We start from the raw sequence: 27,465 nt of genomic DNA on the forward strand, positions 1-27,465 counted from the left end.
TACTATGTTACATTTGTATTCAGTGGAGGCGGTGCATGCAAATCTCTCTCATGAATACTCATTGTGGGTATTCTGAAAACCTGACTGGCTGGGGTGCCTCCAGGACCAGGTTTGGGAAGCACTAGTTTAGAGGGACCAGTGCTTGTGATCTGGGCAAGACACTTTACACTCCATTGCCTTGTGTAGCAGCTTAGGGTCGCTGCTGAGCAGAAGCGACTAGGTAGAGTTGGGGTGGTCCAGGGGGGTAGAACCAAGGCAGAGCTGGAAGTCATTTGGATACAGCTCAATTTCAGTGGCCATCTAATGGCTGGTTATTCAGCACTGGTATCTGAATATAGACCAGAGCTGAATATCTGGGTAAAAATGTAAACACCTGCCATCAGTATTGACTGTGGTGTTCAAATATTGGGTTAGATTTTAAAGTCTCTTAGGTAGGGGCCGATATACGAGCCTTGAGCTCAGGTTTGAAAGGTGAGGAACTAAACCCAGAATCCATTCCACAGCACATGACTGACTTTCACTATGCAACAAGCTGAATGATGAAGGACGTTTGTAGCGAATGATCTTCTGAACTTATCCTAACCCTTCTTAAACTCAGTTACTCTTTCAACTTCCACCATCTACTCTGATTCTGGATGGAAAAACAAAACTACAGAAAGGGCCACCTAAATTATCAGGGTCCTTTCCAAACCTTCTCAGCTGCCCTAGAAAGAGGATCATGGATTTGGCTCTCCTTAAACTGGAATTTTAGGTTTCACAGATTTTCTCAGATCTCATGTGACTTCCTTTTATCTCCTCAGCCCGGACAGCGGCTGCAGTGGCTCGGGAGATGATGCTTCTGGATTCTCCAGGTGACTTCTTATGTAATGATTTTAGGAAATGTCTCGGTGCTTTGCAGATGATTGTTTTAAAAACATCTTTAATCTGTTTCCAGCCAAGAAGAATCTCAGGATGGAGGTGAAATTATTTTTGGAGGAATTGACCCCACTCTGTATACCGGTGACATTTGTTGGACTGAGGTCACGGAAGAAGCTTATTGGCAAATTGGTATTGAGGAGTAAGGGAGCCAGAATTTATTTTTGTCATATTTTCATTGTCTTTGAGGGTGTGAGTGTGTGTGTGTGTGTGTGTGTGTGTGTGTGTGTGTGTGTGTGTGTTCAAACTCTTGATTCTTCTTATCCAAGGAAGTGTAAGTATTCTGTGGAAGTTACGGGAATCTGTATAGCTTTGCAGGGCTAGAACACCTCTACATGAAGGGGTCCTTTTTACAAAGACGTGCTGAAAAATGACTTGCGGTAGTGTAGGCCCGGGTTTTGAATGTGCGACGATCCATTTTTTAGCACGCCTCTATAAAAGGCCTTTTTTTTGCTGAAAATGGACATGCGGCAAAATCAAAATTGTCGCGCATCCATTTTGGGTCTGAGACCTTACCGCCAGCCATTGACCTAGCGGTAAAAAATCCAGGTGGTGATGACCTACGTGTGTCAAATGCCACTTGGCACATGTCTGTTACGCATGCCCAAAAATAAAAAATATTTTTCAGACACGCATATCGGACGCACGCCAAAAATGAAATTGCCACAAGAGTCACGCTGTAGTCGGGTGGGAAATCCATTTTGGCGTGCCTAGACGCTTATGCAGCTTAGTAATAGGGCCCCTTAGATTCTCCAAGGTGCTGGTCACCATGAAACCTTGTCCAAGGTACTTAAACTCAAAACAGCTTGTAGTCCTTTCATTCATCTGCTTATTTGCTTGATTCAATGTAAATAATATATTATGAACCAGTCCTTACTGTCTAAGAACTGAGAGTTTATGACAAGCAGAAGGTAGTGTAGAATGAGCTCAGTGCAAGGCATCAGGTCCTGATTTATGAATGTTTCTGTAGGTTCTCCATCAATGGACAGGCAACCGGCTGGTGCAGCTCAGGCTGCCAGGGGATTGTAGACACTGGGACCTCTCTCCTCACAGTTCCTGAACAATACATACAAAATCTGTTGTCATATATTGGAGCTCAGAACAATGAGAGTGGTGAGGTAAGTTTGGAAGATATTGGTTCAGAATTATAACTTCTGCAGAACTTTAGAGGGAAGAGGGGAAGCCTTCCAGCATTGATTGTCCAAGCTCCGACAAGGGGGCTTTCACCAGTTTCATGAGGTCCATGTCTGAATGTGTTACAGTTTGTACTGCCAGCCTAAAGCCTCTTTTACATTGTTACAGGGTTTGGTGAACTGCAGTGAGATGCAAAGTATGCCCACCATCAGCTTCACCATCAATGGCACCGCCCTCCCTTTAACACCCTCTGCCTACATTCTCCAGGTACAGAGCAAGACGGGATGCTAAGCAGGACTGTACATTGGGGAGAGGAGCAGAAAGGGTTAGATTGATTGTGGAGGGTGGAGGATTATTCCCACCCTACTTGTACATTTGACCAAGATGGAGTGAAGATGTGGGGAGGGGGGGCTGTTAGCTCCCCTGACAAAAATGTTAAAAGGTGCAGGAGGGAATGTGGATCCCGAGGGACAGGTGTTGCCTTCAAGGTACCCTCACCACTTCCAGAAAACTGCTCGTTCACATGCATTTGTGTCCACATAGGGGCAGAAATGACTAGACTACCCCATAGAGGGGAGAGGAGACTTCGACGGAAACCCCCTCATTGTACAAACTTGCTCGCCCCAATTTTCTGCTTAGCACACAAAGTTGCACATGGAAGTTATAGAATCTAACAGATAACATAATATAATAATTAGTTGCTAATTGGCATTAACAGTTATTGGTTATAATTGACGCTAATTAGCAGTCATATGTGCAACTGCTCCTAGTTAGGCTTCAATTGCACGCAGAAAATCCATAGCGCAGACTTGGAAGATTTGCATGGACCTGGGAGGGGCACTGGCGGGTCGGGGGGGGACGTATACTAGCAGTTATACATGAGCAAAACTGGGGGTAATTTAATTATTAAAAGCTTTGCCATGGGTTAAACAGTGCTTGAGCTGTGGAAACAGATCGGTATGACATTGCCCCAGTTGATATTCAGGTAAACTCATGAGTACAATGTTCACATGCAGTAAAGCAAAAGTGACTCTAGGGCTGGAGCATTGATACACCTACCTTTGAAAATTTGTGCAATCCAAAGAGAAGGTGCGATTGTGTTCACATAAAGTCCCTGGAGTCATTTTTAAAATGGAAATTCACAAAGCCGGCGGGTCTTAAGGATATTGTAGTGGAGACGTCCGTTCTGAGCAGGTGTGGAGGAATTGGTTACAGTGCTCGCGCAGCCGTCTCGCACGTCTCCCACCTACCATCTAGGCTTCACTTGTATAGCTTTTTCGGACATGTGTTTGGAACGCACTGCCGCACAACCTGAGAAAGATCTACGAACTAACAAACTTCCGAATATCACTGAAGACCCATCTTTTTAATAAGGCATACCACACAGAACAACAAATATAAATGCATGCGTCTCCTTTACCTTTACACAGACCTATTTTTATAATATCTGTTTGTTTTAAACTTCTACCATGTTCTAATCCATTACCACCAAATACGATACATTGTAAGCCACATTGAGCCTGCAAAAAGATGGGATAATGTGGGATACAAATGCAATAAATAAATAAATAAAATTTATTTAATTTCTTTTAATTTGTCTAAACAGAACAATGGAACCTGCTCTATCGGCATCTCCTCCACTTATGTGCCATCCCAAAATGGACAGCCTCTGTGGATCCTGGGTGACGTTTTCCTTCGGGAATATTACACCATCTTTGACTGTGGGAACAATCAAATCGGTTTTGCCACGGCTGTTTAGAGTTTGTATGTTGGAGGGGTAAAATCATCTTACTCTCCCCCTTCACTCTTAGCTTTTAGATTGTAAGGTCGCTTGACTAGGGACTCAGTCTATTTAAGTGTGATTTCTTGTAAACCACTTTGCTTTAGGGTGCCATGAAAATGCTGAAATCATGGGAACAATGAGCTCCTCTGGATTGTCTGACTTTAAGCTTTTGTAGGATTTTTAGCTCAAGGAAAGAGAACCTGAATGAGAATATGCCCTTATCAGTAGACTGTTAATGGATGTGAGCTGCATATCACTGGGGTCCATTTACTAAAACATATTAAGGATGTGCAGTTATCAGATTACAACACAGGAACTGCACTGGAGAGCATACCCAGGCCGTTAATGCAAAGCAGTTTCATTATTACACATTAACTGCATTGCAGATAACCCAATAACACTAAGCTACACATATTTATAAATGGCCTAGAGATGGGAGTAACTAGTGAGGTAGTTAAATCGTGGGAGGATTGTGAAAAATTACAAGAGGACCTTACGAGACTGGGAGATTGGACGTCCAAATGGCAGATGACGTTTAATGTGAGCAAGTGGAAGGTGATGCATGTGGGAAAGAGGAACCCGAATTATAGCTACATCATGCAAGGTTCCAGGAGTCACAGACCAAGAAAGGGATCTAGGTGTCGTCGTTGATGATATATTGAAATCTTCTGCTCAGTGTGCTGCTGCGGCTAAGAAAGCAAATAGAATGTTAGGTATTATTAGGAAAGGAATGGAAAACAAAAATGAGTATGTTATAATGCCTTTGTATCGCTCCATGGTGCAACCGCACCTCGAATATTGTGTTCAATTCTGGTCGCCGCATCTCAAAAAGATATAGTGGAATTAGAAAAGGTGCAGAGAAGGGCGACGAAAATGATAAAGGGGATGGGACGACTTCCCTATGAGGAAAGGCTAAAGCGACTATGGCTCTTCAGCTTGGAGAAAATGCGGCTGAGGGGAGATATGATAGAGGTCTATAAAATAATGAGTGGAGTTGAACGGGTAGATGTGAAGCGTCTGTTCACGCTTTCCAAAAATCCTAGGACTAGGGGGCATGCGATGAAGCTACAATGTAGTAAATTTAAAACAAATTGGAGAAATCTTTCTTCACTCAACATGTAATTAAACTCTGGAATTCGTTGCCGGAGAATGTGGTAAAGGCGGTTAGCTTAGCAGAGTTTAAAAAAGGTTTGGATGGCTTCCTGAAGGAAAAGTCCATAGACCATTATTAAAATGGACTTGGGGAAAATCCACTGCTTATTTCTAGAGTAACCAGCATAAAATGTATTGAACTTTTTTGGGATCTTGCCAGGTATTTGTGACTTGGATTGGCCACTGTTGGAAACAGGATGCTGGGCTTGATGGATCTTTGATCTGTCCCAGTATGGCAATACTTATGGTAACTGTGCCGTATTATCTGCCATATGAAGTTACCCTGCAGTAACTACAGCACCTCTGCATTCCTGCCTCTGTTCTGCCCCGATCCATGTTAGCATTAACCACCACATGACTAGCTAGTAAATAGGGTCCTATATAGATTAAATTTGTGAGAAATTTGTAGTAAACAATACAGGACTCTGTGACTTCCAGCTGGATGAATCATTTATTAATTGTGTTATTAGTTCCTGTTATTTATATACAATGGTGGCTGATAAAAATAATTCCACCAGGACCACAGAAAAAGGTTTGGATCTGAACATACAAGTTGAATGGGCCAGAAGTATAAATTTTCAGTAGTACCTTCACCTCCAGAATTTCATTTCAAAATTCTTCCTCAACCACTAGCTCAATGGATCTGTGACACAGCTGTGCACTGCTGTGTGGAAAGTTCTAGTTCAATGACTGGACCTTCTGCTTCCAGGTCAGCTGGCAATGGAGATGCTGCAGAGGCAGCAGTCGGCCCTTGGTGCATGTGTGTGTATGGGGGGAGGTGGTTTATGTCATCAAAGAGTGACACCTAGAGGGGCATAATCGAAAGGGGCGCCCAAGTTTTCCTGAGGACGTCCTCGCAGGGCGTCCCAGCGAAGGGGCAGGGAAACCCTTATTATCGAAACAAGATGGGCGTCCATCTTTTGTTTCGATAATACGGTCGGGGTGCCCAAATCTTGACATTTACGTCGTCCCTAGAGATGGTCGTCCTTAGACTTGGTCGTTTCCGATTTTTGGCGATAATGGAAACCGAGGACGCCCATCTGAGAAACGACCAAATGCAAGCCCATTGGTCGTGGGAGGAGCTAGCATTCGTAGTGCACTGGTCCCCCTCACATGCCAGGACACCAACCGGGCACCCTAGTGGGCACTGCAGTGGACTTCATAAATTGCTCCCAGGTACATTGCTCCCTTACCTTGTGTGCTGAGCCCCCCAAAACCCACCACCCAGAACTATACACCACTACCATAGCCCTTATGGGTGAAGGGGGGGCACCTAGATGTGGGTACAGTGGGTTTGTGGTGGGTTTTGGAGGGCTCACATTTACCACCACAAGTGTAACAGGTAGGGGGGGATGGGCCTGGGTCCGCCTGCCTGAACCTGCTTACTGCTGCGATGGACCTGAGTATGTGACATTTGAGGCTGGCATAGAGGGTGGCACAAAATATTTTTAAAGTTCTTTTTGAGGGTTGGAGGGGGTTAGTGGCCACTGGGGGAGTAAGGGGAGGTCATCCCCGATTCCCTCCGGTGGTCATCTAGTCAGTTCGGGCACCTTTTTGTGCCTTGGTCTTAAGAAAAACTGGACCAGGTAAAGTCGTCCAAATGCTCGTCAGGGATGCCCTATTTTTTTTCCATTGAGTATTGAGGACGCCCAAGTGTGAGGCACGCCCAAGTCCCACCTTCGCTACACCTCCAACATGCCCCCGGGAACTTTGGTCGTCCCCGCGACGGAAAGCAGTTGGGGGGATGCCCAAAATCGGCTTTCGATTATGCCGATTTGGGCGACCCTGTGAGAAGGACGCCCATCTTCCGATTTGTGTCGAAAGATGGGTGTCCTTCTCTTTCGAAAATATGCCTGACAGTGTCTGAAATAGAGCCCATGATACAAAATCCTGGAAGGAGCTGTGGGGCTGGCAATGAACTGAGTAGGAGCAGTGGGATGGAAAGCAATCATTGACAGTAGCAGCAGGAGAGGAACCAATTACCATCTGGTTGTGAATAACAATAACCATACTGGGTCAGACCAATGGTCCATCTAGCCCAATATCCTGCTTCCAACAGAGGCCAATTCAGGTGACAAGTACCTGGCAGAAACCCAATTAGTAGCAACATTCCATTCTACCAGTCCTGGGGCAAGCAGTGGCTTCCCCCATATCTATCTCAATAGCAGAGTATGGACTTTTCCTCCAGAAACTTGCCCAAACCTTTTTTAAAACCCAGATACACTAACCCCTATTACCACATCCTCTGGCAAAGAGTTCCAGAGTTTAACTATTCATTGAGTGACAAAATATTTCCTCCTATTTGTTTTAAAAGTATTTCCATGTAACTTCATTGAGTGCCTTCTAGTCTTTGTACTTTTTCGAAAGAGAACGAAATTGATTCACTTTTACCTGTTCTACACCACTCAGGATTTTATACACCTTGATCATATTCCCCCTCAGCCGACTCTTCCAAGCTGAACAGCCCTTAACTTCTTTAGCCTTTCCTCGTATGGGAGGAGTTCCATCCCCTTTATCATTTTGGCTGCCCTTCTTTGAACCTTTTCTAATTCCATCACATCTTTTTTAAGATATGGCGACCAGAATTCAACTTAATACTCAAGGTGAGGTCGCACCATGGAGTGATACAGGGGCATTATAGAATTCTTTGTCTTATTTTCTATCCATTTCCTAATAATTCCTAGTATCCTGTTTATTTTTTTGGCCACCGCACACCAAGAAGAAAATTTCAGCATGTTGTTCATGATACCTAAATCTTTTTCTAGGGTGCTGACTCCTAAGGTGGAACCTAACATCTGGTAACTGTGATTTGGATTATTATTCTCAATGTGCATCACTTTGCATTTGTCTACATTAAATTTCATCTGCCATTTGGATGCCGAGTCTTCCTGCAAATTATTCACAGTCCGCAGGTGTTTTAACAACTTTGAATAGATTTGTGTCGTCTGCAAATGTAATCACCTCACTCTTTCCAATTTCCAGATCATTTATAAATATGTTAAATAGTACTTGTCCCATTGCAGAAACCTGTGGCACTCCAGTATTCACTCACCTCCATTGAGAAAAATGGCCATTTAACCCTACCTTCTGTTTTCTGTCCAATAACCAGTTCATAATCCACAGAAGGGTATTACCTCCTAATCCACGACTCTTAATTTTCTCAAGAGTCTCTCATGAGAAACTTGTTTATTCACGCCTTCAAGGAAATGACGCAAATTGATGAGACGTCCCTGGACTGAACCCATGCTGGCTCTGTCCCACTAAACCCTGTTTATCTAGGTGTTCCATAATTGTATTCTTTATAATAGTTTCCATTATTTTGCCCGGTACTGAAGTCCAGCTTACTGGTCTCTAATTTCCCAAATCACCCCTGGAACCTTTTTAAAAATCATGTTACATTGGCTAAATGAAAGTTCATGATGGTATTTCTATCTCTCTTTTCGTTAACTGCAATGGTCAGTATATACAGGACATAAGATATATTGGTATTGATATTGATATATCAAAATCTCGGCACTGGAACTGAAAGTTTATTTAAAACTTTCTAGCCCTCCCAAAATAGAGCAAGCCTTCTAGGCGGCGTACAATCTAACATGAACGTGAGGAGAAGAAAGGAAAACCAACTTTCATGATTACCATGAAACAAAAGGAATCAGGGTAGAACTACAGTGTAAATAGGATAGAGGGGAAAGGGGAAGGAAAATATGGAGGGGGAAAAAACCCTGTTGACTAGGTAGACATCCAGAAGCTCGTTGCATCACCTGTCAGCCACAATCATGCTTCTGTATACTTTTTCCAGTTCAGCAGCAGGATTTTAGGGCTGTGAGTAATATTCTAAAGCACCTTCTGAATGAGGTTTGTGTGTAATGGCAAAATCAGCTCTCGCCCTTAAATTCAGATAAATTAATATTTCAAAATGTCATTGCTGTATATTGTTGGAATAATAAATCATTTTAATGTGTGATCTGACTGAAGCAAACCATGGGTTTTCCATTGTCTTTGTACACTGGGCCCCATAAGTTGCGGGGGGGGGGGGGGGGGGGCTCATTTTGTTAGAGGATGCCTGTTTCCAAGGTGCATATTTTTTAAAGGCAACATAAAACGCCGAAGAGAAGTGAAAAAAAAATCAATACAATTCTTCAACAAACACTTCCACTACTCATAAATAATTATATATATCTTAAACTATAACAATAACAGTCATATGTGGGAAAATATTTCTTATATTGCTTATTTTTTCTCTTCTTTTCTTTGTTTTTGTGTACACATATTAACATACATCATACACCAGGGATTTTCATAATTCAGGCAATAAATAGAAATAAAACAAAACAAAGAAAAGAAAATAAGGTGATACCTTTTTTTAATTGGAGATATGATAGAAGTCTATGAAATGCGGGTAGACATGAATCGCTTGTTTACTCTTTCCAAAACTACTAGGACTAGGGGGCATGCAATGAATCAACAAAATAGTAAATTTAAAACAAATCAGAGAAAATATTTCTTCACTCAATGTGTAATTAAACTCTGAAATTTGTTACCAATGTAGTAAAAGCAGTTAGCTCAGCGGGATTTTAAAAAGGTTTGGATAACTTCCTAAAAGAAAAGTCCATAAGCCATTATTAAGATGGACTTGGGGAAAATCCACTGCTTATTTCTAGAATAAGCAGCAAAAAATGTATTGTACTGTTTTGGGATCTTGCCAGGTACTTGTAACCTGGATTGGCCATGATGGACCTTCGGGCTGTCCCAGAATGACAACACTTATGTTCTTAATACATTTTTGATTAGTTTTCGAAAGCTAATCTGATCTGAAGAAGAAGGTTATGCCTTCAAAAGGTAATCAAAAAAAGTATTGTTAGTCCAATAAATTGCATTACATTAGGATATCTACCCGCTTGTACCTGACTAGTTGTAAGCGGGTTACAATAATGGCAAACCAGACTTAATCTGGGAGCTACACTGAGTCAATCAATTATATATCAAAATTACAGTTAATACAGTTTCTAAACACATTTATGGAATAATAAAGATTTTAACCAGTATAGTATCAGCCAATTCTATGCATATATATATGAGTGGAGGAGTGGCCTAGTGGTTAGGGTGGTGGACTTTGGTCCTGAGGAACTGAGTTCAATTCCCGGCACAGGCAGCTGCTTGTGACTCTGGGCAAGTCACTTAACCCTCCATTGCCTACCACATTGAGCCTGCCATGAGTGGGAAAGCGCAGGGTACAAATGTAACAAAAAAATAAAATTATATATATATATACACAATGTACTCTTCTTTACCATGTATGTATGCACAACCATTTGAGAATCTGTACCTGGAAATGGCAAGCGCCATTACGGCATAATGTAAGCCACATTGAGCCTGCAAATAGGTGGGAAAATGTGGGATACAAATGCTACAAATAAAATAAATTTAGTATATATCTGCTGGTGCATTCTGGTCTCAACAGGAAGCCAATGTAAGATAGTGTAATACGCTGAAATGCTATCAAACCTTTTGAGTGAAAAACATTAAGTGAACTGCCGTGTTTTGAATTGTTTGAAACCTGTTCAACAAATAGTTATGAGGCAAAATATGCAAGATTGCAATAGTCCAGTTGGAACGAAGCTAAAGCTTGAATTAACAACCAATAAAATCCAATGAGAAAAATCTACGCTCTCTGTGAAGTTTTCTCATTAGATTGAAAGATTTCTTAGTTACATAGTTAATCTGAGCATCAAATGATAATATTTGATCAATAAATACCCCCAGTATCTTTGATAGCTGGTAAAACATTGTAAGTATATTTGCCTATTGAAAGTGTTGTACAATGTGGGTCAGGGTTAAGGAGAAATTTGGTTTTCTCAGTGTTTAGCAAACATCCAAAAAAGTGGCATAAATCTGCATTTGGACATTTTTCTCAGAAAAACATCCAAATTGGCATTTTCAAAACCAATGTTTAGACGTTTTTTCTATGAAGTCCATCAGAAGTGCGTTCAAATCACAAGGGACGTGTCAGGGTGGGATTTGGGCGTTCCTAACACTTAAACGTTTTTCAGCCATAATGGAACAGAACAAAACTGTCCAAAACTAACACTAAGATGTTTTGACCTAGACAAAAAGGAGCCCTAAATGACCAGATGACCACTGGAGGGAACCAGAGATGACCTCTCCTTACTCCCCCAGTGGTCACTAACTCCCTCCCTCCCACCCTCCCTCAATGCCAGCCTCAGATGTTATACTCAGGTCCATTAGAACAGCATGCAGGTCACTGGAATAGTCTAGTGGTGGGTGCAGTGCACTGTAGACAGGTGGACCCAGGCCCATACCACTCCCTACCTGTTACACTTGTGGAGGAGGATGCCCTATTGCTTTCCTGGGATGTCTGGGGGACCAGTCCACTAAAAATGCTGGCTCCTCCTACATCCCAAAGGCTTGATTTGGGGCATTTTGCACTTGGACGTTTTTTGTTTGAAAATGGACCAAAAAAGAAAACGTCCAAATCACAAAATCTTGTTCAAAACAGTATTTTTTAAAACAAAAGATAGACGTTTTTCTTTTTTGAAAATGACCTTTCCTGTTCAGATTTTGGACGTTTTTGCAAAACGTCCAAAATCGGACTTAGACATCATATCAAAAATGCCCTTCTTTGTGTTACAACATCCATGCTTCAATCAGTAGAATACATTTTTGAATAGCAGACAGCACATCTTGTGATAAAAAATAGAAAGTCATCTACATAACTGTAACTCTTATAGCCTGCCTCTTCTAATTCAAAACCTAATGAATGCAAGAAATTAAATAAAATGGGAGGTAATAGAGATCCTTACAGGACTCCCACATGGATTAGACTAGGAATTAAACAATACACCTTTTTTTTTACTCTATAAGATCTACTTTGCAAAAACCTCTTGACCATAATAAGACTCGACCAGAGATTCCCATTGTTTCTAATATATGCAAAAGAATGACATGATCTACCAAGTTGAAGGTGCTGGACAGATCAAATTGAAGGATGAGCATTACTGGTGATTGAGCTGAATCCAGTAAAGAGCCTATCACAGTTTCAGTCCTAAAACCTGAATGGAAAGCGGATTGTGAAGAATGGAGTAAATTATGACCGTCTAAATATTCAGTTAGTTGACATGTAACCAAGTCTTCCATCAGGTCTACAAATAAAAAAATCAATGCGACTGGTCTCTAGTTGGTTTAATCACTGTCTCAACTCTTTATTATTTTTCAATATGGATGTGATAATAATATTGTCCAAGTCAGCTGGAAAAGACCCAGATGCAAGAGAAGACTGCAACCACATTGATAGCTGACCTTTAAATATTGGTTAAGCAGTTTTCATTCTAGTAGGAGAACAGGAATCAAGCGAGCAAAAAACTGAATCCAATTGTTTCCAAGAAGGTGGAATAAAATGTAACCAACATTTATCCACTGAGATATCAATGTAAGACCAAATCAAACCATCAACATCATAATGTGAAGACCTCATCGAAAACTGCTATCTAATAGAGCAGATCTTGTTCTGAAAAAAAGTAGCTAAATCTGAAACAGTCGGAGCGTTATCAGCTGAAGAGGAAAAACTAAGAGTTGAGCTAAGCTCATTCAGAATTTGGAAAAGGTGTTTCGCATTAATATGGTCTGTCCCTATTAGATTATAATCATACTTTCATTTTCTGGCATCCAGAGTGACTTTATAAGCTTTATAGCTGAATACCAAATTTGCCTGACCATCATCAGTCAGAAAAACTCTGAAAAATGATGATGAATAATGCAAAATCTTTGAAAAACACACAACAATTAAATATAAGCTCAGGATAGACTCAGCGAAAAAAGGCTCCTTGTCGGGAATTCCTCACTCAAAAGACTCTTCCAGCCGCTACAGTTTCTTAAAGACTCCTGCACATCACTCTCTGCATTATTAATGATACTTCATTCTGTTTATCATTTTTTGATTTATGAGACACTCAGCGAGTCTATCTTGAGTTTATATGTAATTGTTGTGTGTTTTTCAAAGATTTTGCATTATTCATCATCATTTAGCAGAGTTGTGATTAGAAATGGAGTTTTTCTGACGGATGATGGTCATTATTGCTGTAGAGGCTGAGGACCTCTTTTTTACATAGGTCGCTGAGGTCTTTTCTCCACTTCCTTACAGGAGGACTTTAATTCAGTCATGGTTTACAGATTGGGTTTTCTTATGTAATACTGAGTTTTCCCTTTTGGATTCCTATAGAAGTCTTTTGTTTTATATGTATCGGTACATTTGATATGCATCAGAAATATGTTTTATTGCATTGTGTCTGAGAGATGTTTTAAAGGCAGGTTATCTTCGTGAACTAAAGAGCAGAAGTTTCACTTGTGTTTGGAGTTGGCTCTATTTTTGTTTTGTTTATTTTTAGTTTTGCATTTTGGCTTTTTTATGTGAAGGTTTGTCCTTTGTTTTCTTTGAACATCTTATGTTCTACAGACCAGTGACTCTGTTGGCTATTACCAGCTATACCCCTGATGCAGGCATTTGCCAAAACATGCTGGGTGAAGTTGAGTGTGGCATGATTACCCTTCGTTTATCTTGTATTGTAATAGAAGGTTTTTAGAATCATTAGTCATTCTTTTAAGTCTTGGTGTGGTGCGATGGGTACATTGCTCTGTTTTTGCTGCTGTGAAAAGTTCTAATGCATGTTTAAAACATTTGCAAAGTACTAGCATAGGTAAAACCAATCGAAAATTCCATCCATAGCGGCATCTGACTGGCCTGGATCATTAAATGCCAGAAAACCAAGACATAGCCAGCCATGTACCACTCAATATTGCCAGTTAGCAGCTAGTGGCTAGCCGGTTATATGAGCGATATGACTGGCTATCTATCCACTGATTTTTAAAATAGAACTGACCAAGTTTGGTGGCCATATTTGGCCACATGCAACCTTAGAATATCTTTGGCCGGTCTGAATTTAACCGGCCAGGGCTGAATATCAGCTTGACCAATTAAATTCTGACCGGCCAAAGATAAACCAAATATTCAATGCCGGTCAACAGAAACGGCCCGTCATTGAATATCGGGTCTCAGCGCAGACCTCAGGAGTTAGCCAGTCTAACTCCTGCAGTCTGAAAACTGGCCTCCATATTTGCATGGATATACAATGGAAAAAAAGTCTTTCATATATCGGACCAATGCGTTGGACATAAGAACATAAGAAAAACCTCACTGATCAGACCAAGGCCCATCGAGCTTGGCATCCTGTTAGGCGTATTTTCAAAGCACTTAGACTTACAAAGTTACATAGGAACCTATGGAGCTTTGTAAGTCTAAGTGCTTTGAAAATGAGCATGAATGTCTGCTAGTTGTAAGTACCCGGCAGATCACAAACAGTAATTCTGTGTCTGACAGTTCACTTCCAGGGATGAGCAATGGCTCTTCCAGGTCTACCTGGTTAATAAGGTTTGGTGGATTTTTCCTCCAGGGCTTGACCAAACCTCTTTCAAATCTCACAATGTTGGTCTACTTGACCACATCCTCTGGCAACTGATTCCACAGCTGCATGAAAAACATTTTCCCTGATTTGTTTTAAACCTGCTGGTGATTCGTTTCATTGCATTTCCTCCTGTTTTTGTGTTGTTAGACAGGTTTACCCAATTCCACCCCACGCAGCATTTTATAACCATGTAACCCCGTTCATTCTCAGGATAGAGCCCATTCTGTTGGGGTTCCTCTGATTACACACTCAACTTCCATTGGTCTGTAGGAAGATGAGAAACTTTTCCTTGTAGAATCGTACTGAGGTCAGAGAAAATTACTTTCTTGATCACTGTCAGGCATCCTGCCCCTTTCTGCCCCATTCTCTTCACATCTTAAAGCTGGTGTAACTGTGCTGTCTCTTCACTGACCTGATGGAGGAGCACAGCTGTTAAATGTTCATCACTACTGTATTGAGTTTGTCCAGCAGTAAGATTATGGTGATCCTCACTTCTACATACACAAGTGTAGTAACATCTACAAGACTACTTGATCTCTAAACTCTCTGTATTCATCCTTCATCAGCTTTTTCTTAAATCTCTCCCACTCCCCAAACAGCACATTCCAGTGGCCTCTTTTCATGTCCCAAACAAGTAGGGAAAGACCATTGGACTTCCAAATACACCAAAGACGATCTGTGGAAATGAATGTTGAAGTTTGCAAAGAGGCCATTGAGACTTGGCCCAGTGCTGTGTTACATCAGTCACATGCCTCCATCAGGAGTCTGTGTATGTTATCGTTACTGTTTTTTCACCACTGTCCAAGCCTCTGTTCAATCAACAACTCAATATATGGCTGGTAAGGCCAAATATTTGCTCCTGCGACTGCTCATTCAGAGAAATGTGCGGGAAAGATACACAGACTCCTGATGCAGAGGCATGTGATTGCCAAAACACAGCACTGTGTCGAGTCTCATTGGCCTCTTAATAAACTACAACATTCATTTCCAGAGATCTTATTTGCTGTCTTTGGAAGTCTGATGGTCTTTCCCTACTTGTTTGGGTTCTGTCCGATTTTGCTGCCATAGGGAATTCATCTCCTTTTTCTTCCAATTCTCTTTTCATGCCCCTGCACAGACCTCTTTTTCTTAATGCTGTATTCTTTCAAGAAGATTGATCTGCTACTCCAAGCAGTTAACACAGAAATGTGCAGTATTTTCAGGTTCATCTATACCAGTCAGTTTCTTCTAAAATGGAAACTATCTTATAAGAACGCTAAACTCAGCAAGAAGTGGGCTCCTATTGGAGTGCCCAAGGCTTTACTTTACTAGTCTGCCTAATTCATCTCTCCAATAATACACTAAAAGCAGTCGTTTGATTTCAAGCTGTTTCTTTATTTGCAACGGTGGTCAGGAGCCCAGAATTCACAGCAGGAAGTTCACAGAAGAGAATCTAAACGTTCAGCCTCACCTAGGGTAGAGCTGTAAATCAATACATGATACAGGAGAACAGAAGACAGGACTGAGAGCATGAGAGGAGACAATGAACCGTCTAGCTTATACACAAGATGGTTTCTTAATCTAAGGTAATGCGGCAAAGCCGACCTGGTTGTTGCTGACATCGTAGACAGAATAGTACTCCCTGAGGAAGACGTCACCCAGAATCCAGAGGGGCTGTCCATTCTGGGAGGGCAGATAGGTGGGCATAATGCCAACGGTGCAGGCACCATTGTTCTGGAAATGGAAAAACAAGAACGTGCTTTAAAAGGACAATCAGAGCACAGCAGGTACTTCCTTTCAGTAAAGCCTCAACATCAGGGAAGGATCTACACACACAAATGTAACACACTAAAAAGACAGACCTGCTTGTTTCTTACTCTGGGGCATGGATCAAACTATCCACACTCTTATTACCTCTCGCCTAGATTACTGCAACCTGCTCCTCACTGGCCTCCCACTTGGCCATCTATCCCCCCTTCAATCTGTTCAGAATTCCGTGGCACGTCTTATTTTCCGCCAGAGCCGATATGTTCACATCAGCCCTCTCCTGAAGTCACTTCACTGGCTTCCGATCCGTTACCGCATACAATTCAAGCTTCTCCTACTAACCTACAAATACTCTCACTCTGCTGCCCCTCCTTACCTCTCCACCCTCATCTCCCCCTACATTCCTACCCCGGAACCTCCGCTCACTGGACAAATCCCTCCTTTCTGCTCCCTTCTCCACCTCCGCTAACTCCAGACTCCGCCCTTTCTGCCTCGCTTCACCCTTTGCCTGGAATAGACTTCCTGAACTGATACGTCAGGCCCCATCCCTACCTATCTTCAAAGCCCATCTTTTCGACTCTGCTTTTGACACTTAACCTTACCATTACTCCTCTATTCAATACCACTACCAATCTGTCTGTATTATGCATTTGCATACCTTAATTGTCTTTAGCTGTTTAGATCTATTAGTCTGTCCCTATGAACTATTGTGTAATCAGATGTACTATGCTGTCCTAATTTGATTGTCTCTGTCGTTATGTCCTTTAGATGGTAAGCTCTTTTGAGCAGGGACTGTCTCTCTCTTCATGTTTGACTGTACAGCGCTGCGTAAGTCTGGTAGCGCTTTAGAAATGTTGAGTAGTAGTAGTACTATATGTATGTTTTAGTGTAGCCCACCCAGAACACTGGATGGAGCGGGAAATATATTTGAGAATAAATAAATAGAGTGAGGACATGTACCCAGGGTCCTTCTCATGTCTATGAACTTACACATCTGAAACCAAACATGTTTATTTGAGACCCAGGAACCAAACTTTGTTTTTACATTATATTTTGTGCTTATATCCCGCTAACACCTTTTCAGTTCTAAGCGGTTAACAAGTGTCTTAGGGGAGACTGAGATCAGAACATTCCACTGAAAATTGCAATGGTTATTTGGTGACAAGCAGAAATCTAATTAAAGAACTTATTTCTTGAATGAGAGGGTTTTCGTTTTCCTTCGAAATGAGAGGTATGATTGTCAGGAAAAGAACGTTCCTGCAATGTTTTTCCAATGTTTGCAGACACATGTCCTATTGGGTTGTTTATTACACCTGACTCTAAGTACAATACCTGGAGAACGTAACCAGAAGGAGGCAGAGGGAAGGAGACACCGCTGATGGTGAAGCTGAGGGTCGGCAAGTTCTGGATGTTGCTACAGCTTACTGCGTACTGTTAAAGAGTAAAGAAAATTTCCAATAAGCACAAGAACGTGACACCCCTCTCACACAATGGTATGACTAGGTGAACCCAAGAATGTCACAATCCCAGTAGGACAACTCTCAACAACGGAATGTGATGCTGTTCATCTCTACCAGAAGCAGCTGCTCTTTCTTAGAAGTCAATAAAGCCTTTCTGGCTTGAAAACAAAATCAAAGTTTCATTGCCTGCTCAAAATATTATCTGCTGGACTCACATCACCATTTGAATTCTGCTCAGCTCCAATGTACTCCATCAGAGTGGAAAACACTTGCTGAGGGGCAGTGAGGAGAGAGGTACCAGTGTCCACAATCGCCTGGCAGCCCTGACTGCACCAGCCTGTTGCCCGTCCATTCACAGAGAACCTGTTAAGAAAGTGCAATGAGACCTGTGCTGTACGAGACACTCACAAGTCTAAAAAAAAAAAAACAGTACACAGAGCTCCGATAAAACAACATAATTGTGTCTGCAAGGGAAGTTCAGCACAACAGAGGAGATCACTCTGAGGAAAAAGAGGTTACCAGTGGTGCGGCACAGGGATCAGTTCTTGGTCCACTTTTTTATAACATTTTTGTTAGCAATACTGTAAAGCAGCTGTCTGGTAAGATTTGCCTCTTTGCAGGTGAAAACAAAATCTGAAGTAGGATAGACATCCTGGGTGAAATGGAGAACATGACGAAGGACCTAGCAAAGCTTGAAGAATGGTCTAGAATTGGTAGCTACGATTTGATGCTAAAAAATGCAGAGTCATACATTTGGGCTGCAAAAAAAACAAACAAACAAGGGAACAGTACAATATAGGGGATGAAATATTTCTGTGCCCAAAATATTTGGGGGTGATTGTATCTGATGATCTTAAGGTGGCCAAATAGGTAGAAAAGGTAACAGCAAAAGCCAGAAGGATGCTTGGGTGCAGAGGGAGAGAAATGGCCAACAGGAAAAAGGAGGTGATGATTTCGAATATTGTGTACAATTCTGACTGGAGACACACCTTCAAAAAGGATGGAGTCGGTCCAGAGGGCAGCTACTAAAGTGGTCAGTGGTCTTTGTCATAAAGCGTCTGGGGACAGACTTAAAGATTTCAATATGCATAATTTGGAAGAAAGGACGGAGAGGGGAGATATGATAGAGACGTTTAAATACCTCCATGGCATAAATGAACAGGAGGCGAGTCTCTTTGTGGAATGAAGAGGCATAGGATGAAGGAGAAAGGGGAGAAACTCAGGAGTAACGTCTTCACAGAAAGGGTGGTGGATGTGTAGAACGGTCTCCTGGTGGAGATGAAAACTGTATCTGAATTTAAGAAAGCCTGGGACAAGTACATAGGATCTCTAAGGATGAGGAAGGGATAGTTAGGTGGCATGGATAGGCAAACTGGATAGGTCGTATGGTCTTTATCTGCCTTCCTTTTTGATATTTCTGTGTTTCAATAGAAAAGACAATAAAAACAATACCCTTGAATGCCAATCTGCCAATATTCTTGCTGGGTGACCGGGGTCCAGTAGATCTGACCAGTGTAATAGTTTGAATCAACTCCTCCAAAGACGAGAATGCCCCCACTAGCAGTATTCTCTTGGCTGGAAACAATAAGTACTTTATTATTCAGACTGATCTTCAGCACACGGAAGCTTTCAATACTCTAATACACAGATTTCAGCTGCACAGGGTGGGGGGGGGGGGGAGGGGAGGAGGTAGATCAGGCAGCCAATCAACACAGGTGCATCAATTTCAAAACTGCCCTCCCCAACAATAAAATTCAGGGCTAATTTTCAGCCAGCAGTGGACCAGATACAGACACAGAAAATCTGGGTACAAGCCGGCCTCCGGGAGGTACCCAGGTACCATTGATAGATACCGGTTAACTTACTGCAGCCTTTTTGCAGTCCTATGTTAATGGGATAGTTATCTGGACACAGACACTAAATGTCAGCACTGCCTGGGTAACCTCCAGCTCCCCACTTCATCTTTTCATATGCCCATAGTTTCAGCAGCTCTGTCTGGTTCTGTGCAGCTGATAATCTGGGTTAGACCCACTTAAGTAGTGGAGCTATCATTTTTATGATAAGAATAGCAGGAGTGAAAGTTAATTTCAAGTGTCATCAAATTGCCCCACCCGACTCAAATAACCAGTTGCTTTTCTTGAGTTCAAACAACGGATTTAGATTCTCAAAATTCAAGTTTGTCAGGATTAACAGAAACTGGCGGGAAGTGTGAACATATCTGCGGTGGTTGAAAGAGAAAAGGAAAGGAAGGACCTTACCCGCTCAGGTAGAAGCTGAAGACTGCCTGATTAATCAGATTCTGTTGCATCATACCCTGCATAACGGTAGTGGCGCCCTCTACTGAAAGGGAAGGGTAGGCCAATCCCAGGATGCCATCAAACTGAGCATAGACAAAGTTGGTGCCAGGCTCGTTCGAGCTCAGGCCAAATTCCTGTTGGGTGATTGCGATGTTCTCGATCTGAAGAGGAATAAAGGAACCCAGGCTGTATCACTGGATACAACATGAAAAACGGTTCTTTCACCTCTATTCATTATATCGTCAACATTTAGAAGCACGAGAACTAATCTGCACAGGGTTATGCATTGGGGCTGAGCCTTCCTATCAAAACTTAACCCACCCAGGCTAGTACCAGTCATAACATACCCAGTACTTATCAGTCTGATCATAAATGTAGGCATAAAACCAAAATGTGACTCTATTGTTCTTAGCATTGGAGATTCTCTGAATGTTAAGAAGTCTTTTGTGATTTAGAGTGGAAAAGTGGCGAAATATGGAAGGTGATCCAATTCTTTAGTGGCGGAGGCCCAGATTCTATGTCTAGGACTGACTTCTCAACACCCTCCTAGATCTAGCTAGAGATGGAGTGACTACATTAAGGGGTGGGGGGGGGGGGAGGGGAATCTCCCAGCCACCATACAATGCCAACACCTCATTGTACCTCTAAGCCAGGGGATGCTTTACTGTGTGGTTAGACTGGATAGGAAGAACCTAAGATTCAGGGAAGACTTGTGGTAAACCAAGACAGCCAGTCCTGATTGATCTGGGCGCCCAAAAGATTAGCAGGACAAGACCTGCAAGGACACACATTGAGGCAATGGCATCCCTGAGATGCCAAGTTTCATGTACTAGGAGTGTGTTACACTGATTTTAAGGCTCTCACACTCTCTGAGCCCCTTCTGTCACTCATTAGGAGTGTGACATGTTCATTTGAAGGCTGTCTCACTCACACACTCTCTGAGACCCATTCTCCACTCATTAGAGCCTCTCTGCCACTGCACTGATACTGATCACTGCAGGCCTAGAAAGGAAAAGCCAAGAAGGAAGAAATCTAAGCACCTCTCCCAATACGCTTTGCCTCCCCCATTCCTGGACTTATAACATTCAATGTGATGGTGAAACCCTCCATATAATTTAGCCACTGAGTGGACAGTAGTTTTCAGCTCAGACTACTCACATTGCCTTTCAGAGGCTCCGAAGAAAATCAGATATTTTATGCTGCTTTTTAAATTTGCAAAGCAATATTACACTTAAATATTTCTAGATTTATATTATTATTATTACATTTGTATCCCGCGCTTTCCCACTCAAAGCAGGCTCAATGCGGCTTACATAGTAATGGAAAGAACAATATAACAATATAATATAACAAATATAACAGAGTAATGAAAGAGATAAGTAGGTAAAGATAGGTGATGTGGAAGGGAGGAAGGTGGGAGATTTAGTCTGGAGCAATGTCGTTGTCTTCTGGGTATGTGTTGGGTAGATGGGTTCATAAGATTGAATGCACTATCTGGAAATTCTCACTCTTTCTCCTTCAGTCCCACTCACTGGGGAGATACATCTCAATGTCAGGCATTTGCAGCCCACTTAAGTCCCAAACATTTGGCCCAAAGTGGTTCACAATAAAAATATTAAATGAATATCAACTTTACAAGCAAACAAAAAGATCTCTTCACATTAGAACATAATAATATTACTCTGCTCTCTGAGAAGGTCCCCCCTTGATATCTCTGTGATCAGGAACATTGTCCATCACAACCTTCACTTACTGTCACGGTATCATATCCGAGGATCCCAGTGAGGCTGCCTGTTCCATATGCAATGGAGAACTGCGCCTGGTTGGAGGTGTAGGTGGAAGACTGGCTGGGATTGAACAGTGGGTGGTTTGCTAGAAAGAAAATGGGTTAACTTTAGATTTGTGCTACATAAATTGTGCAGACATCAGAAGAAGCAAATCACTTCACAACTGATACATGCAATGACCTTGACCTGACACCCATTTTACACAAGGAGATGAAGCAGCAGTGGTCCTGTGAGCGCAGTACAGCTGCCTCCCCTCCCCTCCCCCCCTCCAGTCACTATGTGCTACTCACTGCAGGCCTGGCTCTGGCAGTAGGTGGAGGCCACCCACAGGTTGGAGGAGCCAGTGTCAAAGAGAACCAGGAAGTTCTGGGGAGGAGTTCCAATGCTGATCTCTCCATAGTAGGACATCTAGACAGAAGAGGAGAAAAGAAAAGAGTCCATCACCGTCGCCTTTTTCATTTCTCAAGAGCAGATAAGAGGAAGACGGACCTGGGAGCAATATTCAGGCAGTGATGATCAACATTTCTTTAAACACTGGCCACCACCACTGGCTGAATTAGACCTGGATATCTGGTGCCGGCTCCTTTCCAAGTACTAACACTAATACCTGGGTACTCAGCAGCCTGCTGGGAGTTGCTCGGGTGTCATCAATATTCAGCCTTTTTGCAGTCCTAAGTCATCTGGATAGTTATTTGAGTATCGTCACTGAATATCAACAGTGCCCAGGTAGCTCCCTGCTCCACCCTGGTCTCCGCCACCATTGCCTGCCCTGCTTTTCCCCTCATGTCATGTGCATGCTTGTTTTAATGAAACTGAGCATCAGCAAAGTGTTGCACATGCACGGTTTCACTAAAATGAGCATGCACGCAATGTGACGGGAAGAGCAGGGCAGTTAATGCGGTGGAGACCTGTGCTGGAAAAATGCTTCAGCTGGGGGAGGTTGGGGAGATGGGCCAAAATGTCCCCCCCTCCCCACACACACACTTTGGGCTCTGGACCCCCTCCATGGCAAGGTCTGGCTATGCTACTGGTTGAATGATGCTATCATTTATAATGGCAGTTTTACAGGTACCTGAACGTAGCTGGAGGGGGAAGGGTTTTTTCTCCATAGAAGGCCAAGGTGTCTTATATTAATTTAAAATGGGTCAAGTCGCAGGAGGAATGTGAACGATTACAGGAGGACCTTGCGAGACTGGGAGAATGGGCGTGCAAGTGGCAGATGAAGTTCAATGTTGACAAGTGCAAAGTGATGCATGTGGGTAAGAGGAACCCGAATTATAGCTACGTCTTGCAAGGTTCCGCGTTAGGAGTTACGGATCAAGAAAGGGATCTGGGTGTCGTCGTCAATGATACGCTGAAACCTTCTGCTCAGTGTGCTGCTGCGGCTAGGAAAGCGAATAGAATGTTGGGTGTTATTAAGAAGGGTATGGAGTCCAGGTGTGCGGATGTTATAATGCCGTTGTATCGCTCCATGGTGCGACCGCACCTGGAGTATTGTGTTCAGTACTGGTCTCCGTATCTCAAAAAAGATATAGTAGAATTGGAAAAGGTACAGCGAAGGGCGACGAAAATGATAGTGGGGATGGGACGACTTTCCTATGAAGAGAGGCTGAGAAGGCTAGGGCTTTTCAGCTTGGAGAAGAGACGGCTGAGGGGAGATATGATAGAAGTGTATAAAATAATGAGTGGAATGGATCGGGTGGATGTGAAGCGACTGTTCACGCTATCCAAAAATACTAGGACTAGAGGGCATGAGTTGAAGCTACAGTGTGGTAAATTTAAAACGAATCGGAGAAAATTTTCTTCACCCAACGTGTAATTAGACTCTGGAATTCATTGCCGGAGAACGTGGTACGGGCGGTTAGCTTGACGGAGTTTAAAAAGGGGTTAGATAGATTCCTAAAGGACAAGTCCATAGACCGCTATTAAATGGACTGGAAAAATTCCTCATTTTTAGGTATAACTTGTCTGGAATGTTTTTACGTTTGGGGAGCGTGCCAGGTGCCCTTGACCTGGATTGGCCACTGTCGGTGACAGGATGCTGGGCTAGATGGACCTTTGGTCTTTCCCAGTATGGCACTACTTATGTACTTATGTACTTATGTACTAAATGTGTGCGGGGGGGGGGGGATGTGCAGTAATGCCTCTTTGGCCTGCCACCCTCCATAACTAGCATGCATCCTTACTGCCACCCCAAATATTTCTGTCTAGAGACACCATTCCTTTCAATTGAAAGAGACTCTCCTCCTGTGCATTTATGCCACTGAGGTATTTAAACATCTCTATCATATCTCCCCTCTCCTGCCTTTCTTCCAAAGTATACATATTGAGATCTTTAAGTCTGTCCCCATACGCTTTATGACGAAGGCCAATGACCATTTTAGTAGCCGTCCTCTGGACCAACTCCATCCTGTTTCTCTCTTTTTGAAGGTTTGGTCTCCAGAATTGTACACAATATTCTAGATGAGGTCTCACCAGAGTCTTACACAGGGGCATCATCACCTCCATTTTCCTGCTGCCCATTCCTCTCCCTTTGCACCCAGGCATCCTTCTTGCTTTGGCGGTCACCGTTCTCTACCTGTTTGGTCTCCTTAAGATCATCAGAGACAACTATTCCCAAGACCCGCTCCACTTTCGTACACAAAAGTTCTTCACCCCCTAAACTATACCGTTCCCTCAGGTTCTTGTAGCTCAACAGCATCAGCCCGCATGTTTTAGCCCATAGTGTCTTCTTCCTTGCCCTAGGAGTCTTGCAATTCTATCCCTTTAATATTATTTTAACATATAACATCGCTCCTCCTGCCTTTCTTCCTACGCTGTCCTTTCTAAATAGATTATAGCCCGGTATATCTATATCCCAGTCATGGCTCTCCATGAATCACATCTCCGTGACTGCCACTAAATCCAAGTCAGCCTCTTCCATCACAGCCACTAGATACAAAACCCCCTTTCCCATATTACCAGCATTAGTATACACCGCTTTCCAGATGTTGCCCCTTTTCCCATTTCTATAGGAATATTTAATGTTTTACTTAACCAGGGATATTTGTTCACCCATCCCCGATGACTCTAGTTTAAATCCTTCTTCAGGGTGAGTTATTTTTGGAAGAGGAGAAAGTGAACATGAGAGAGAGAGGGAGAACTGTGATGATACTCACATCCATGTAGTTGGCCAGTGGTTCATAAGCAATAGCAAAATTATTAAAATGGTATTTGGTGCCTGGATCGACTCTGGGAGCTTTAATTCCATGTTCACGCATCACTTCTCTCATGGACTTGAACTTCTTCAGGGGAACTCTGCAGAGATTGAAAATAAAACCTTGAGATCCCTCCTTCCTAATGCTCTGCCCACCCCCTCATTCTCTTTCTTACAGATCTGTCATCCCCTCTTCATGATGGCAGATGAAAGCATTTGCCTTAATAGGCACTGAGCGTTCAAACTGGATCATGCCTCCTCCATGGGCAGTACCAAGCATGAGGTTCTACTTCACCCACATTTCCACGGTATGTCAAAGTGACTTACTCTGTGAAGCGTGGCCCATTGGTAGACATGTAAAAAGCTACAACTAAGCCACCATATACAACATTGGCACTTTTCAATTGCACACCCACCTCAGTGAGCCAACGTACCTGACCAGCCCCTCAGAGAGGTGGAGACACACCATTGCAAGAATCAACCACTTCATTGTAGCAGCTTTTCCACCCTGTCCCTGCAGAGAAAAGTTTCAAACACCACTGTGGACTCCTGGAAACTGGGCTGGAGATGGATCTCTTGAGCTACTGGTTTATATAGCCCCCAGAGTTGGCATTTACACTACTGGGCTGTTGATATTCACAATGTGATATCTTTTGTCAACACACATATCAATTCAATCACACATTTATCAATGTTCCAATGACATGCTTGACTGTTTATGCGCTCAAACACCTCTGTCTATCAAACACTGTTTACACTGGCAGAAATCTGCTGATTTTTCTGGTTCTTGAAATAAAGGTCAACAAGTTCTAGGTGAGACCTTTGCCCTGGTCTAACGTACTATGCATGTGGCAACTTTCTGAGAGCAGCTCTTTATTTCTAGGTTTCAAAGTGAACCAATGTTGCAGTCACTGCTCTATTTTCTGAATCTTGAAGAAAGCAATAAATACAGAGGACGGATGGGTCCATATAATCGTCCCTAAGTTTGCTTCCAAATTGAAAGTAGCTTGCATGTGAAAAAACCCCAAATAGAAGAGAAAAGTGAAGGTGAACTGTCACGAACGGAAGTGAGCAGCACCCTGGGTTGTTCTTTATTTGGCCAGACAGTGTCCAACCTAAGCTGACCCTCTTAGTTTAGACACCTGTTATCATTTTACTTTGTAAGAAGTGTAGCTCTCAACAGCTAGTCACGAATATATTAAGAAGATCTAAATGCCATGCTGGGTCAAAGCATCCGTCCAGTAAACCCAGCATCCTGTCTCCTACAGTCACCAAACTTTATTGAGACGGGATGACCTGAACTGTACATAAGACGCAGGATGTGATTGCTCTATAGATTTATGCAAAGGCATTGTGATATTTGCAGTTTTATTCTTTATTTCTTTCCAAATAATTCCTAGTACTCTGTTTCCTTCTTTGGCCACAAAGAAAAAACATGCAGCATAAAGAGTTTGCTTTCCTAGTGTTTCACAAATGCCAGCTTCTTAAGCTTCATTTCATCTCTTTCTTATACACCATAGTCCCAGTGTGCCTTATGGTCATAAAACGTGTTGAACGCTTTTTCTGGGTGACCCATGTTGAAAGCTTTTCCCAAGTGATCTGTGTTGCTCTCTTACAGTCATAAAACATGTTGACAGCTTTTCCCAGGTGATCTGTGTTGCTCTCTTAAGTCACGAAATATGCTGAAAGCTTTTTCCACGTGAGGAAAAGATAGTGAGTTTCCTGGAATCCAGTGGGTTAGAACATCTGAGGCAACACGGTTTCACCAAAGGAAAATTGTGCCAATCGAATCTGATTGATTTCTTTGAAAGGGTGATCAGAAAATTGGGTAGTGAACATGCACTATAGTCTACTTGGGTTTCAGTAAGGCCTTTGACAAAGTACCTCATAGGAGGCTCATAAATAAACTCAGCGGGCAAAGGTTAGGACATAAATTAGTGAACTGGATTTGGAACTCATTGACTGACAGACGGCAGAGGGTGGTGGCAAATGGAGTCTACTTAGAGGATAGAAAGGTAAGTAGTGGAGTGCCTCAAGGATCGATACTGGGGTTGATTCTATTCAACATATTTGTGAGTGACAAGGGTTAGAAAGAAAAGTTTGCCTTTTTGCGGATGACACCAAGATTTGCAACAGAGTGGGCTTCCCAGAGGAAGTGGTCAACATGAGAAGAGATTTATAAAAATTAAAAGAATGGTTGAATGTTTTGGCAGTTAAAATTCATTGCAAAGAAGTGAAAAGTGACGCACTTGGGTTGTAGAAATCCAACAGACTAGTATGTGTTAGAGGGTGAGAGACTGATGTGCACAGATCAGGAAAGAGACCTAGGGGTGATAGTGTCTGAAGATCGCAAGGCGGCAAAACAATGTGATAAGGTGGTGGCTGTTGCCCGAAGAATGCTAAGCTGCATCGAGAGAGGCATAACCAACAGAAGAAAGAAGGGGTTGATGCCCCTGTACAAATCATTGGTGAGGGCCCCACTTGGAGTATTGTTTCCAGTTTTGGCAACCATATCTCTT

At 42.5% G+C, this 27,465-nt stretch overlaps 2 protein-coding genes across 4 annotated transcripts in view; one reads left to right on the top strand and one right to left on the bottom strand.

The window, feature by feature from the left end:
• Nucleotides 1-4,316, top strand: part of LOC115482011 (gastricsin-like) — a 61,689-nt gene extending 57,373 nt beyond the window's left edge. For all 3 annotated transcript variants that reach the window (XM_030221545.1, XM_030221546.1, XM_030221544.1), the window contains exons 6-10: nt 801-851; nt 935-1,057; nt 1,886-2,033; nt 2,218-2,316; nt 3,656-4,316. In XM_030221545.1, the coding sequence (XP_030077405.1) occupies nt 801-851; nt 935-1,057; nt 1,886-2,033; nt 2,218-2,316; nt 3,656-3,808 (574 nt within the window). In that variant the 3' untranslated portion in view covers nt 3,809-4,316. The remainder of the gene's footprint in view (nt 1-800; nt 852-934; nt 1,058-1,885; nt 2,034-2,217; nt 2,317-3,655) is intronic.
• An 11,497-nt stretch (nt 4,317-15,813) lies between these two features.
• Nucleotides 15,814-25,524, bottom strand: LOC115482014 (gastricsin-like). Its single transcript, XM_030221550.1, has 9 exons — nt 25,381-25,524; nt 24,909-25,047; nt 22,041-22,158; nt 21,717-21,835; nt 19,925-20,124; nt 19,119-19,241; nt 17,882-18,029; nt 17,539-17,637; nt 15,814-16,173 (listed from the first exon to the last, which is right to left on the bottom strand). Exons 1-9 carry the CDS (start codon nt 25,434-25,436, stop codon nt 16,021-16,023), a joined length of 1,155 nt encoding a protein of 384 aa, XP_030077410.1. The 5' UTR covers nt 25,437-25,524; the 3' UTR covers nt 15,814-16,020.
• Nucleotides 25,525-27,465: the final 1,941 nt, after the last annotated feature.

The sequence above is a fragment of the Microcaecilia unicolor genome, chromosome 12, assembly GCF_901765095.1.
Source record: "Microcaecilia unicolor chromosome 12, aMicUni1.1, whole genome shotgun sequence".
NCBI classification, from domain to species: Eukaryota; Metazoa; Chordata; class Amphibia; order Gymnophiona; family Siphonopidae; genus Microcaecilia; species Microcaecilia unicolor.